This window comes from Chaetodon auriga, chromosome 6 (assembly GCF_051107435.1).
Source record: "Chaetodon auriga isolate fChaAug3 chromosome 6, fChaAug3.hap1, whole genome shotgun sequence".
In the NCBI taxonomy this organism is placed as follows: domain Eukaryota; kingdom Metazoa; phylum Chordata; class Actinopteri; order Chaetodontiformes; family Chaetodontidae; genus Chaetodon; species Chaetodon auriga.
This window is the reverse complement of record NC_135079.1, coordinates 8,004,165-8,019,214: the sequence shown is the minus strand read 5'-3', so window position 1 is coordinate 8,019,214 and position 15,050 is coordinate 8,004,165. Positions and strand designations below refer to the sequence as shown.

The 15,050-nt window shown below is 44.0% G+C and overlaps 1 protein-coding gene across 1 annotated transcript in view; it reads left to right on the top strand.

The window, feature by feature from the left end:
• The window catches only part of tmem117 (transmembrane protein 117), a 45,306-nt gene that overhangs the window by 1,791 nt on the left and 28,465 nt on the right, over nt 1–15,050 (top strand). Inside the window, exon 2 of the mRNA XM_076733622.1 lies at nt 86–393. Within this exon, the coding sequence (XP_076589737.1) occupies nt 114–393 (280 nt within the window). The 5' untranslated portion in view covers nt 86–113. The remainder of the gene's footprint in view (nt 1–85; nt 394–15,050) is intronic.

Below are 15,050 nucleotides of genomic sequence, written 5' to 3'. Positions count from 1 at the left end.
GGGATGTTTTCACTCTAATCTGCCCTGCTCATTTGAATGTAATGTAATCTGACTGAAAGAGGTGCTTTCTCCCTCTGACTCCCAGGTGTGGTGTGGCCAGGGGGCTCAGCAGGATGGAAATAGATGCCCGTTTCCGCTACTATTTCCAGCACCCCTGGTCGCGTCTCATCGTGGCCTACCTCGTCACCTTCTTCAACTTCCTCATCTTCGCCGAGGACCCCGTCTCTCACAGTCAGACGGAGGCCCATATGATTGTGGTGGGCAACTGCTTCTCCTTCCTGTTCAACAAGTACCCGGGCCTCGGCTGGAACATCCTGAAAGTAGTGTGCTGGATTCTGGCCATAATCAGTGGCCTGTTAGCCGGGAAGTTTATATTCCACCGCCAGCTCTTTGGTAAGTCATGCGCACACTAATGCAGTGGAATGTGCAGAGTAATGGCTCCACTGAGGGAGGGAACCTTCCTCCTGACTTGTTTTTGTTGTGGCTTCTCAGCAGCGAAAAGCACCTCGCACTCTACACGCTCTGCTGTTTGCGAATACTAATGTCATGAAAGGCAATCATGATGCCTTTGCAATCAGCGCTGGTCTTTGCATCTGTGCGGCTGCGTCCATCTTTTTTCTGCCTCTCTTCTCACTGATCATCAGATGTGGGTCAAACAGCATTTGCAAATGTTTTCTGTTCTTATTACGCGACAGGGCTGAAACCGACATTTATTTTCATTGCTATTATTAGAAAAGCAGAAACCGGGAGAAGTTTGATGTTTTTGCTTAAATATAGGAAATATTCACATTTAAGAGCTGGAATTTCTTCTTCTTAAAACACTCATTGATCAGCTATCAAAACAGTTGTGGATTAGCTAATCGCTTAATGGTTGCAGCTCTAGACAGCTTGGCATAAAGTAGAAATCACTGTATGTTTTATGGACTTTGATGGATTTCTTCATGCTTGTATCTCAGTGGTGGTTCTCAACCTTTTTGGCTTGTAATCCATTAGAAAGTCATGTGACCCTTTCACGACCCTCTCCCGTTGCAGGCTTAGACATAGGAGTGTGAATACATCATGATATTCCACACAAGGACTCACAGTCACCCAGCAGATCCTTTTCTTCAGCTGACATTTTGACATGTCACAGCAGGTGAAGTTTAGAGAACTGCACTGGTTTAGCATTGCGTTTCTGTAACATCGCCAGACTCACGATGGACTTTAAAACCACAGGATCAATACTGATGCAGCAGAACCACAGACGCTGCCGTTTCATCTGCATTCTTTTTCCTAGTCAAAACCTGGCATGTACATTACCCACAATGCATCTGGACTGCCACCGGTGCAGCCGGAAACGTGGGTGTGTTATGCTAGTTAAGGCTAATGTAGCCTCTAGCCGATAGCCTCAAGCAGAGAGGAGGTTTTCCTGATTTTGCGCTGCTTCCTCTGCAGCCACAAAACACCTTACCCAGCTTCTATCACATATGTAGAAGTGCCCCTGGCCTGAGAACAGACTTTGATGTGTAAAACTGTTGGAGTTCCCCTTTAATAAAAGCCGTACTCCATGTAGATGTGTCAGTTTCAGGTCCTCAGGATTGTGCAAGCTTGCTCACTGGTCTGGCTTGCAGGGACACTTGAGTGGAACGGAGCCATCGTTAATGATATTAGTTCCATCTGCTGTAACGAGTCAGCGTCTGCGGTGACGGTGGCCTGTCAGGACCTGTAACGACACGAAAAGTGCAGAACATCAGCGACAGCTTCGTTCCATTTAAGTGTCCCAGTAAGTCAAGCCAGTGAGCGAGCATGCTAATTAATATTTTTATTGCATATGTGCTTCTCCTGCTGTGGCAGGTTGAGAAGCTCTGCGACACAACATCACCTGACTGCTACATATTTTAAAGCCTGCGCTCATGCAGCTCACTTCCTCGCACCTCTTTGATGCATTTCCTCTTCTATTTCACCCACTTGCCATCTCTCTCACCTCTCCTCGCAGCCTCCTCTCTCTTGTCACCCAGTGTGACTCTCTCCATTTCACCCTCCGCTCGTAGGGCCGCGACTCCAACCTCATCAGCCTTTCATTTGTTTCAGCTGTGCGGCAGTTCGCAGCGCTTCCTCTTCAGATCACACATTTCATTTCCTACTCACGTCACAACTCACTCAGGCCCGGATATTATTGGCCACCCTGGCTTATCTTCTTAAGATGAACCATTAATGTCTATAATTGGAGGACAGAGAGAGGGGGGTAGTACGCTGTGTGATCATCTTCTCTGGGCATAAATAGAAAGCTAAGAGTGCATGATGACATGATACTTTCTGCAAATACAAAGTCCTCAAGAGGGGAAATAGAAAATGGCTTTGAGGACTGCGGTTTTTCTGTACACGGTGGACGGTCAGTGGATCAGATCAGATCAGCCGCTCAGTCTTCTCAGGTTGCACTCGTTTAATTGAATGTAGTATTTCCTGACTTAGGATCTATGACTGTTTCACTTCCTTTGGACCCCACATGAGGTTACTTGATGCTGTACAGGCAGGGTCCTGAGAGATTTCTGAGAGTGAGATAGAGAAGTTCATTTGATATGTTTAAGAAAAAATAGGTCTGAAATACTATACGTAATTTTTTTTTAAATGTACAAAATATGGAGCTGGCCCACATAAACTAATGTCATATTGAATTCCAGTTGATATCGGTAAATATAAACTACGGGTTTGTTTACTCGACTCACAAAAATAAACATAAGATCTGTTTTATGTATCCATGCAGATGATTTAGGTTGGGTTAATATTTTAGGAAATACTCCTTCTTGCTCAGAGTTAGATGAGAAAATCGCCATAAGTCTCATAACTGTCCATTAAATATGAAGCGAGAGTCAGAGTATGGTTAATTTAGCTTGCATAAAGACTGGAAGTGGGGGGGGGGGCTAGCCTGGCTGCTGCCAACTAGCACTTCTAAATTGTTAATCTGGACCTAAACATTGTAAAAACAATGAGTTTTGATGTTTTGGGGGTTTAGATGCAGCGACCTCCTGGAGTCTCCACCGGTTGACTGGTAACCTCATGGTGACAACAGGACGAGCAGACTTGAAGCGTTACATTATGCTAAATAAGATAAGTGCCTGCTGGCTTGAGCTTCGTACTTATCTTACAGACATAAGAGTAATATCGCTCTTCTCATCAAACTCTCGGCAAGGTGGCGATTAAGCGCCTTTTCCAAAATGTCAGACTGTTCCTTAAGATATCTGTTTCTGCAGCAGAGGTGAATTGAGTTTTATTTGCAGTGCTTACAGCATTGAAAAAAAAAAAATCATACATTTTCAGCGAGGAACAAAGGCCACGTCGCTCCAGATAGGCTGCTAACAGTCTTCATAGGGACTATTTCTTCAGTAGAAAGTTGCTCAGAAGGAAAGTTTTCCCAGTGAAGCCTGTGGATTATGCAGAGTCACTGAGACACAGAGGTATCAGACGCCAGTAACTCAAAACCTGGAAAAAACTATCTGCATGACAAGTGACCCGCAGAGCTCAGTGAGGAAATGTTTTTGTAATTTAGGTGAACTGACCTTCTTTGAACTCCGTGCCACGCAAGCCGTAGAACCTCAGTGTATTCCTCCACCAGCATTTTATCATTTGCATGACTCATAATAGTAAAGTAGGTGCTTCATGTTTTTACACTGAGGCCCAGCGTATCTGGATCAGGGTCTGTACGCTTCCACTGGCTCGAGGGTGCAGAGGGCAGAAAGAGTGCCGCTCGTCCTGCAGCCAGGTACAACTAATGCACCTCAACAAGCCTCCGAACAGATGGTTTGTGTTTCTGCGTGTGAGTGTTTACTCTGTGTGTGTGTGTGTGTGTGTGTGTGTGTGTGTGTGTGTGTGTGTGTGTGTTTGTACTTCGGGAGTGCAGCATGTAAGAAAGGGCAGATGAAGAGGAGATGCTGGTGTCGAGAGCTGGAGAGGCGAGATGTGTCCTGCACAGCGTTTCTGTAAAGCAGTTATGTAATCACAACCCAGGTAGAGCATAAGAGCTGTACTCTAGAACCAGGCCCACTGTAAAAAAAACAAGAAAAAAAAAAAAATCTATCATCTATTATAGATCTGTCACACAGGCCCACATGGCCCACCTACTGCACATCATGATGTTTCTACCAAAGCCCTGCAAATCTCTACCTGCTATCTCTCGTGCTCTCTGCTGCGTGGGCGGGCGGTGGGAACACTTCTGGATAGAAACAGTAGTCCATGCAAAGGTTTGAGCACCTGAAAAAGCACTTTGGAAACAATCAGTGACTGTTTGAAGCGTTGTCTGCAGTCACACTTTGAGAAAGTGTTTTCCGATGCCTTCTGCAGACATTCTGAAGCTCGTGCAGCGTGACTTGGAATCAGTTTGTCACGAACCTGGAAACAGACATTGTTTTTGAAAAGCCGACGCATCGCCTGCACCATTCATCATTTATGATGGCCTAGAAAAAACGTTTTATTGCGAATTATACCTCCTCCCCCCTGTGGCGATTTTAGTGTTTTCTTTCCCGGTATTTGCTGCAGTATTTATCCCCCCAGAAACCCACACAAATATTAATCCAGTTGTCGCATAACAGTGTCTTTGCAGTCCTTCTGTCCAGCTTTTCAGTCACGTTGCTGCTCAGAGCAGGCAGAGGTGCACAGTATTGTTCTCGGTTTGTTTGAGCAAAAAAAAACAACAAAAAAAACAAAAAAACAAAAGTCGATGATGAATAGCTTGTGACAGATTATGTGATTTAAGACTACATTTGGGGTTCAAGGAACAACCTATGCTGTCCCATTCAGCCACTCAGGGCTATATGTGCTCTCTAATGGAGTGGGCGGTAGCCAATGACTTCTGGTCATTCAGAGGGAGACTGGCTGTCATTATGCATTTGTATTAAGTCTTAGGTCACACAGGGTTTGTGAGCTGTCTATTTCAGTTTGAGTGTGGTTTGTTTGCGTTCGGCCGTGGATTAGATTAAGCCACCTTTTTACGTTTTTAGACAGAGCCTCCTTTGGGTCGATCATTGTGAAGGACTTTGCTGTAGGTTGCAGCGATTTTTCACTTCCAAAGGACCAAAAATCTATTTCACTCTTGATGGAAGCACAAAGGAAACACTATTAGATTCCACATGGAAATCATATAAAATGTCCTTTTTTTGTTTTTGCCTTTAAAGGCTTTGGCTTTTCACAAAATAAAGATAAGTAGACTCTCAGCCATGAGGTGTAATTTGACTGAAAGTGAGGCTGTAAGACAAGTCAATCATTTACCGGTGAAAACACGAGCTCTCTCACACACACACACACACACACACACACACACACACACACACATATACACACACACACACACACACACACAGACTGAGACATAGAGATGGATTTAGAGATAGGTTTTGAGAAAGCGGCTGATTAAAGCTGGCAGATGTCAGTCTGTTCCGCAGTCCAGGGGAAGTGACAGCGAAGGTTGCTTAAACCTCGACTGACAACATCAAGATAAACCTTTGTGTTTGGCAGAATTCACAAAGGCAGAGAAAATCTACGAGAACGCCAAAATAAGAGTGCTACAGGTCAAATGATGTGGAGATCTGCTGACATTTAAACCGACATCTAACCTGTTAAGCACCTTAAAGGAAGAATTTAACAAACGCGCCCGTTCGCTTTCTCGCTAAGAGTTAGATGAAAAGATTGATATCACTTTCATATCTCGCTGCTGTGAGATCTGAAAGATAAGCTCCTGCCATGAGATGGTTAGCTTAGATTTGTCTGAAGACTGGAACGAGCAGGAAACAGCCCGCCTGGCACCAATGAAAGACTGCTGAAAAGCTCTTTAATTAACACCCGTTAGACCTTTGTCTCCTTCACACAAAAACAAAGTGTAAAAAGAAAATGTCTCACAGTGACTGCGGCTGGCCAAGAAACAGTCCAGCACGAAACCCAAAACCACAACTTGTCTTTTTGCACATTTTGTTTTTTGCACAGATTAGACAAAGAGTGCTGGAGGCTCATTTTGTTACCTGTGGACCAGGCCAGGTGTTTCCCCTGCGTCCAGGCATTGTGCTAAGCTAAGCTAACTAGCTGCTACCTGTGTCTCCTGCACGTCAGACGCCTGCACAAGAAAGCAAATTTTCCCTCAATGTCAAACTATTCCCCTAAAAAAACAAATTGTTTCATAGGTCCACTTACTACATTAGTTTGGTATTTTTGCCCTGCAGTCTGCAGCAGTCTGTCAGTGTGGCCAAAATGATGCATCTTTAAGCTTTTAGCACTGAATTGATCATCCAGGTTTTTCTAAATATGACAGATTTTGGTGTCAGCTTATGCAATATTAATAACAAATGCCTCATACGCCACTAGCTTTTCTTTCTGCAGCGATGCGGCACCACAGCACTAAAGCATTATGTCACGGTTATCTCACGGCCCATCTCCATAATGGGAAAAATGAAACTACTTCTCATTTCTCTCGCATGCTGCCTCAGTCCCTGATTAGCATAATATATTCACCTATCTCTCTCCAAGGCTTTGCGACTTCTAAAAGGTAAAATGAAGGGTAATTTTGAGTCATGTGGCGTGCCGTCCTAACCGGATTAGGACCTACTTTGCATGTTCTTCCCGACTCTTACATTCAATCACTGACCGCTCAGCTCCACTCGGATGATTTATTTGAGGCTCCAGGATGGTGCGAGCAGCAGCACAAGAAATGTGAAAGAAATGTGAAAACATGCTTCTGTAGATCACAGAGCTGTTTTTTATTGGATGTCCTGCTGAGCTTTGTGTGTGTGTGTGTGTGTGTGTTAGAGAGGGTGAGACATGTCATTGGCTGCTCTGTTGTCGGGAGTGCCTCTCGTCCCCTTTCCCTGATCTTGATGATTGTAGCCTGCAGGATGCCATCTGGGTTCTGTCATGTGTTATTACTGTGCCACGCAAAGGCTGAGATGGCTTACGTACGCCGCTCGCTCTATGGCTGCGGGTCAAAGAAGACAGAGTGTGTGTGTGTGTGTGTGTGTGTGTGTGTGTGTCACTGCTGGGTGTTTTATTGCCCGTGTGTGCGCCTGAGAGTATGTGTTGCTTTTGACAGTGAATTAATTAATTTATTCTTACTAGAGCTGAAACAATTAGTCTTTTAATTCAATTGCAGTTATGATGATTTTTTTTTTTAATCGTTTAAGTCTTTTATCAGGTAAAAATGACAAACATTTGCTCGTTACAGCTTCCCCGTTTCTGCTGGATATCGCTGTGAATTGGATGCGTTCCAGTTTGGGAGTGATTGGCAGGCAGAATACACACTTCACAGATGTCACCTTGGGCTGGAGGAAACTGTGAGGTGTGTGTTGAATCATTGTCTGACATTTTCTAGATTAAATGGTTAAATCAAATCCCATCGATGATTAGTGATCAAAATAATGATTTGCACAACTTACACATGTCAATAAAAAACTCTAATTTAGATATTTTTTAAAATTAGGATGGCAGTGCCTATTGTGCGTAATTATCTGCCTCATGACTATTGAGCCTTCACCAACCTCACGCTGCCCTGTCGAGCTGTATGTTTTAACCTCTCTCAGTTCAGACCAGTCTCAGAGGCTGTCTCCTTCCTCTGTGAATGATGTGTGATTGCACTGCTGCAGCCTGAATTTATACCTCAGCCTTACTGCGTGAATCTCTTGGATGTTGATGCCTTTGATGCATTTCAGTACAGGGTGCATTCATGTGTGCTTGTACTGTTGTCTGGGAATCCAAACTATACAGCAGACACTCCAGTAGTTTGTTGTCTAATGCTATTTCCTTCAAAAGCAGGATATATATGAAAGAAGAGAGCAGGATATATTTCTTTATACTCTTTTGTATTTAATGTGCATAGCCTTCTCTATCTATATTTTCTACCTCTGCTGTTGTAACAAGAGAATTTCTCCAGCGTGGGATAAACAAAGTCTCATTTTATCTTATCTTATCTAATCTAAGTCTTGGCAGTTGTCCCAAATCGTGTACTTCTTTCTTTCTTTTGTGCTGCAGACTGTGATGGATGTATGAGCAGCAGGGTCAAAGTTCAAGGCGCAGTGTTGTGACTAACTAGTACGTCCCAATTGTATGCATACATGCAGCAGCATGAACTCTATAAGAGCAGCTGCGGTATATAAGAAAAGTAAAAAGAAAAGGAATTTGGTTTGGAACGCAGCCACAGGATTTGGTCCTTCTCCAAATAAACGCTGTTGCTCCTTGTCTGCTGGATGAGTAAATGTTTGTGAACACGTTCACCATATCAACAGTCAGTGTTGTGTTTACAGCGTGTTACGCTGCCCCCAAAATCTCGACTGATGTTGAAGTGCAGCGTTTTATTTTGTGTAGCCCCCAGTTCAAGAAAAATCATTATACTGAAGCACAAAATGAAATATAACAATAAATAACGTTATTAATGTGCTTCCTGTTCATGTGCTCGCAATAAAGGCCAAAACACAGGTTTATAAAATGTGTTTGCACAGCAGACGGGGACACAAAGACGCAGCAATAATGACAAGAGCTAGCAAACAAAGAAAACCGGCCAAAAGGAAATTGCTTATTTACCTGAAATGTATGACTCCTTTGATCCGGAGCCAAGCCATAAATAAAATGAAATGATCTAACAGACTTACTGGAACAGCTACTACGCTGGTACAGTGGCCCAGGAGCCAGCTCTGTGTCTCCCTGCGGAGGGAGTTCTGTTGTCACTTCCCACCTCTGATTTATTATCCGGACACTTGGTTACAGAGGAGTCCGGCTCTGGGGACACTAGCGGCTGTAGTCACGACTATTCCCCAGACCCACGTGTGATGCTGCGGCCCGGCAAACGCGTGATGAATGGCGAGGCTAGCGCGTACGTGCTGCGCCTCTCTCCTCTCTGGGTTTGTGTTTGAGGGATAGCGTTCGTTAGGATCCCGAAGGAGGGCAGGATTGTTGTTCTGAAGCTCCAAATGAAAACATGATACAGTAGAGCTGCGTACTGAAGCCTAAAATAGATTAAAGTACATCCTCAGAAAGAGTGGAGCTGCCCTTGTAGTTAAATGATGACTAGAATGCAAAGGGCAGTGATTGAGACTGAAAGGCTGCATTATTCATAGTTAAAGAATCAATATGGAGATGATGGTATCACTTACCAAACATGAGCCGTGTTTTGGTTTTTCAAGGCCTGGTGTTTGCTCCTGTCATTGTTCGTTTTGATCACATTGTCCACGTGCAGAGTCCACGTCGCTGCACCTCAGTCTGTGTTTGAAGAGGAAGGGTTGATGGGTGTTTGTGCCGGTTTGTTTTGATAAGACTGCAACGACAGTTAATCCCATCGCGTATTCTTTCACCTGTGCTTTTTTGTTATGAAGCAGGTGCACAGGTGATCTGTACTGTGTGTGCAGATGGATGATACAGATGCGGCGTGGAGGCCAAGTCAAAGGATCCTCTTTATTTTGTATGGAGAGCAGGAGATCCGGCTGCACGGTTCATGTTCGCTGGATCTGAATTTGTATAATCATGACTCGTCCTCCACTTTATGCAAATGACTCCATCCAGCCCGACGCACCTGGCTCATGAAAATCAGATCAAACCATTAAAGCAGGCTGTGCTGACTACATATGAATCAAGAGTCTGTTGCTGTATCGTCCGTTTCCCACCTAAAATGCTTTTAAAAGCATATAAAAGCATACAAACCAACTTGCACTGTGTCACCTCCAGCTGAAGCTGGTGCGTTCAGGTGCATCCTCTCTGGATTCTGTGTATCATTTGTGTGTTAGTAAATGAGCTGCAAGAACAGCATCAGTCCTTCTTGGCTGAGATTCTAGAAGTCTCTCTAACTCTACTGAAGAGATGAACTCTGTTCTTCCTAAAGATATTCCCTCATTTGGTTTTGATGATGGAGCACTGTCCTAACACCTAGGTTCAAATTCTCCCATAGGTGTCCAGTCGGGTTCAGATCTGATGACAGCAAGCTTTATTTTCATACTGATCAGACCTTTCACTGACCCCTCGTTCCCCGCGTGGAACCGTCTGCATTCGATAAGATTCTGCACCTGTTAATTCAGGTTTTCCCTTCACTTTGTCACCCGTCTGTATGTGATTCAGCAAGTCAGTGCATTTAGCAACCTTTTCTGGAACACAAATTACACGTGTACAAAGAGTTGAAATAATCAGTCGATTAATTGATCGACATGAAATTAATGCAAATATTTAGACAATCTGCTAATCATCATTCATCTGGACAAGATTGCGTCAAATCCTGAAATGTGAGGATCTGATGCGAAGCTATTTGAATATGTCAGCTTAGGTTCTGGGAAATTGCACCGTCCATTGTTTCTCACATTGCATCAACAAAACCATTGTCAAGAAAATAATCAGCAGAAAAATTGATAGTGAATTTAGTCGTTAGCTGCAGCCCTGCTAGTATTAATGTCTTGTGACAGTGTCTGTGAATCAGAAGTGGAAGATGTAAAGCACAAATGATGATGAGACCTCTGCTGATTTACAGAGCTGTTTAGCAACAAATATTTTATTACAGAAAAAAATATGTTTGTAATGCAACACATGCCACGACGTGGTTGAACCTTGATTTTACACTGATAGCAATTTATCAGCCACAGCTTTCTCTGCCTGCTCCAGTTCCACAGTCGTGCAATTTACCAGCATACTTGAAGATAATTGTACCATTAACATCTGCCATGGCCATATGTGTGTGACGGTGATGCAGCCAAGACAATTTAAGGTAACTAGCAAAGAAAGACATGCATTGAATTCACCCCATTACCCCAACTCTCCTGCTGTCTCTGCAGCACAGCCTCCTGTATCGGTCTCTTTTCAAGGCCAGCAGCTTCCTCTGGAACTGCTCACTAGCCATAATATACAGCACTGGGTCCAGGCAACTACTCACACTGCACATGGCCTCAAAGAACTCACAGGAGGCGTAGAGGACGTTGATGTTCGATGGTGTGACCTGGTTATGGATCCTCATGAACACCAGGGTGATGATCATGATGTGGTACGGCATGAAGGAAACCACAAAGATGAGTATGGCGGCAGTGATGAGTCGCAGAGGCTTCCCTCCCGCCTGGGCTCCTCTGTGCCTTCTGCCCCCGGGTAGACGCCTCAAAACACGAACCGTCATGATGTAAAACGCCAGCATGCTGCAAAACGGCAGCAGGAAGCCGACTGTTGTTCTGATAATGGTGGTCGTCTTGACATAGATAAAAGGGCCGCGGATGTGGTCCATGCACACTGTGACGCTTTGTGGTCGCTGAAGAGCAAAAGTTACAAATAAGTCAGGAATGGAGGTCAGGACCAGCAAGACCCATGTGCAGACTGAGCATAGCTTGGCTTTACCCACATCCCACCAGCGGAGAGAGCTGATCGGGTGCACCGTCCCAACATAGCGATCGAAGCTGATTAGAGCGAGGAAGTGGATGCTGCCGTACACACTGAGGTTGAAAGCGATCCTTTTGAACTTGCAGAAGACCTCTATGTCTTTGAGGTAGGGCTTCTGGAAGGTAAAATAGAGGGTGAAGGGGAGAGTGAGGATCCAGGCTGAGTCGCACAGAGCCAGGTTCAACAAGAAAACACTGCTGGTGCTCCAGGTTTTCCTGAAGCAGGTGTAGTTGATTAGAGCTCCGATGTTTCCCAGGATCCCGACAGGAAGGGCAATAGTGAGGAGAACCAGAAGGATGTAGCAATACCACGTGCCGTTCCTGAACTGGCTGCAGAAAACCGTTGACTGGTTCAGGAACTCCAGAAACACCTCTGGGATTTAAAGACAGGAGGTAGAGTCAGTTTTTCAACTGTGTCGTTCTTATTCTTATGTCCAAAGTTCTGTACCAGCATGTAGAGAGGTGGAAAATAAGCATGTAGAGGTCAGGGTGGTAGATGGGGGTGCAGCATGTTTGGCTTTTATGCAGGAGACTGGAGTTTACATCCCATCAAACACCTACAATTAATGTTTGCATTTTTATTAAACCATAACCTCCATCGTTCCTGACTTTAATCAAGTGTTTAGGTTGCTTAACTTTAAACATACTTTAATTGTACAGACTTAAACACATCAAAACACACATAAACAAATGACTGTTTATGAGCCAGTTATGGTGGATCATTAAGGATACTATTCTGTCTGATTGGCTTTGTACACATAGATGAAAAAGCTCTTCATTTAAGATCGTAAAACTAAAAGAATACATGCTAAATTCTCTGTAAGCAAGGTGCATAAATCAGGTTCTTTCTAGAATTTAAGCTCTGCGGATGCGTGCACGGCATCCTCATTGTCATCAGGTTTTACATTTCAAGAGTTTAACAACTTCCAGAATGATGCAGGCCGTCGTCTGTTTTATTGACTCTGCCGGTAAGCCCTGCTCTCAGAGAGTACTTAAAGTAAGATGTGTTCACCCTGTCTCTCCCAGGGCCCTCTGTATTTACAGCATCCGTCTCCAGAGTCTCTGAGCATCACCAGCGCGTCAGGAAGTGAATGCAAGACTGTCTGCAGTGAACAATGAAACCTGGGGACTGTTGATTTATTGCCTCCGCTCTGTCGGCCTCTGTTTGCACTTAATCAGATATAATACATTCATTTTGTTTGCGTGAGCGAATCTTAACAATTTCCACATTGCAGCCCAGATCATGTCTACCTATCAGTGAAAGGGAGAAAATGTCTTTATGTCCTCTTTTTTTGACGATGGAGTTTAATATTTGCAATTCAAACATTCATTTATTATTTTTTTTAATCATAGAGCTACTGTGCAAATAAATTTTCAGAAAGTATAATTATACTATATAATATAGACAGTCAAGACTTTATTTACACAAAAGTAATGTCAGGAAATTAGAATAAGTCAAAAGTTTATTAGTTCAGTTATTCTATCATAAATTATTTGAAAGTTAAATAGACCACATGTAAAATATTCCAGCAGTTGGCCCTAAAGCATGTTAAGACGTTTCAGCTTGAAAGTATTTCAGGTGCAGATCGTACTTGCCTCCTTTAACAAAGCCAGACGTGCTGCTGTTGAAGAGCGATGTCATGATGAATGCAGTCAGTGATCACATCTCAGGTCGCCTTCACTCCTCCTCCACCAGCTGTGTGCTTGTCATCTGTCAGGAGCTGTCGGTGCACTGCCTTACCTGTGAGCCTGCTCTGTGTGTGTGTGTGTGTGTGTGTGTGTGTGTGTGTGTGTGTGTGTGTGTGTGTGTGTGTGTGTGTGTGTGTGTGTGTGTGTGTGTGTGTGTGTGTGTGTGTGTGTGTGTGTGTGTGAACAGAAGAACAGAGCTACTGTTAAAACATCTGAGATACACAGTTGCTTTTAGCTGATGGTCTCGGCTGGTTTGTGCTGTTACATGTGTGTCTCTGGTTCCAGGGATTCTGTACGTCCTCTAAGTGGATTACTACTATAAATCTGGTGACTTTACAACCTGAGCACGTCCCAGAATTATAGCGTACTGACTCACTGTCGGGCAGACAAACAGGCAGTTGAACATAACGTCGGCGGTTTTAATCCAATGATTGTGTGAGACGATCTGGACTGAGCAGGAATCTGATAAACACTTAAGAACTGCTTTTAAGGTACATTCATTTTTTAAGTGTATTATGTACAGCTAATGCAGTCTAATACAAGAGTCCTGCAATAATGCCAACCTTCATAAAGTTTGTAATGTTGAGTTTTTGTGTTTCACAGAGGTGTTCATTATGTATGCCTACTCTCATTCATATAAATGGGATGGACGTATTACAGGTGATGGAAACACCTGTCAGTAATGAAAATTCAATAGCGCCGCAAACTGCAGCCTCCAAAATGGCCACAGTTGAATCACCAGCTCTCACTTTCAGCAAACCTTCATGGAGGTTAGGACGCTGTATATTGCAGGACTGCTGCATCTGTTTTGGAAAGGTGTACCTAATGAAGTGGCAACAGAGTGCATAAACGGCCCTCAAACTCCAGCTTCTTCAGCTGAAATGCTTGGATCACTGCTCTGTTTTGACAGAATATTATACATGTGCATTTACCACAGTTAGGCTTTTAGCGGATTTATGACCCAGCTGCCGATTTCGTTGAAAAAGTGTAATCCTATTACTTTTTTGTAAGGTTGAAAGCAGGTATCTTGGCAGGCTGCTTAGCCTAAAGTATTGAGTGTAGACTAATTCCTGGATATTCTTCTGCCACTGCGTGTACATATCCTGGATAAGCGTTACACAGTTTGACAGTCTGAGCTGTTTCTTATGATTGTCCACTCATAAACTCATTAAAGGCGTTGTGGAAGTGATATTTACTGAAAGGACAGTGCTCTGCTCCGCGTGGTCATTAGCTTTAACAGAAGCGACCCATTGAAGCTATAGAGTTGGCTACATTTACATCATCGGAAATAATGACCAAAACTTTTCCACAAATGCAGACAATCCTGACAGCGTGCACTGAATTCAGACACAGACGTTCATTTGATGACACAAGGGGACACAGTTCAAGGCCCCCTCAGGTTAAGGCCTGTATATGAAGAGAAATGCTTTATCTTAAAGACCAGGCCTGTGTCGGACACCTCCCCCAAAAAAAGCTTAGCTGTCAACAGAACCTGCAGTTCAGTATTACACAGACACATTAGACTGACTGTAAAGTCAGTGTTCCTTCTCTACCTGCCAGTCAGCTGTCTGCTGTCTTTCCATTTATAACCACTAGATGGCAACACAGCTACATGTTTGATTTTCATTTGGCGACGACGTGGGGAGACGGTGGCCGTGAGCTCATCCCAAACAGAATGACGCTGTAAATGCTGTAAGTTAGGATTGAAAATGTGACAGCAGTCTGTAGGTCCGTGTTTGCAGTGTGAAAGATAAACAAGTGTCTCCCTCTCTCCCTCTGTGTGTGCTTTTTTTCTGCCTTTGATTGTGTGTGTGTGGCTGCCTCGTCCATGTTGTTGTTGTTGTTGTCGTCGTCGTCCCCTGCTGGGACGAGCCTCGCAGGAGACAGTGCTCATGAATCACCCCTTATCGGGGCCCTCCGCTGTCGGGAGGTGCAGTGACTCAAACGGCTTGGCTGAACAGTCTTGAATCACCCCCTAGTTAAATCCTGCCCATATAGGCTGTGAGAGGGCGG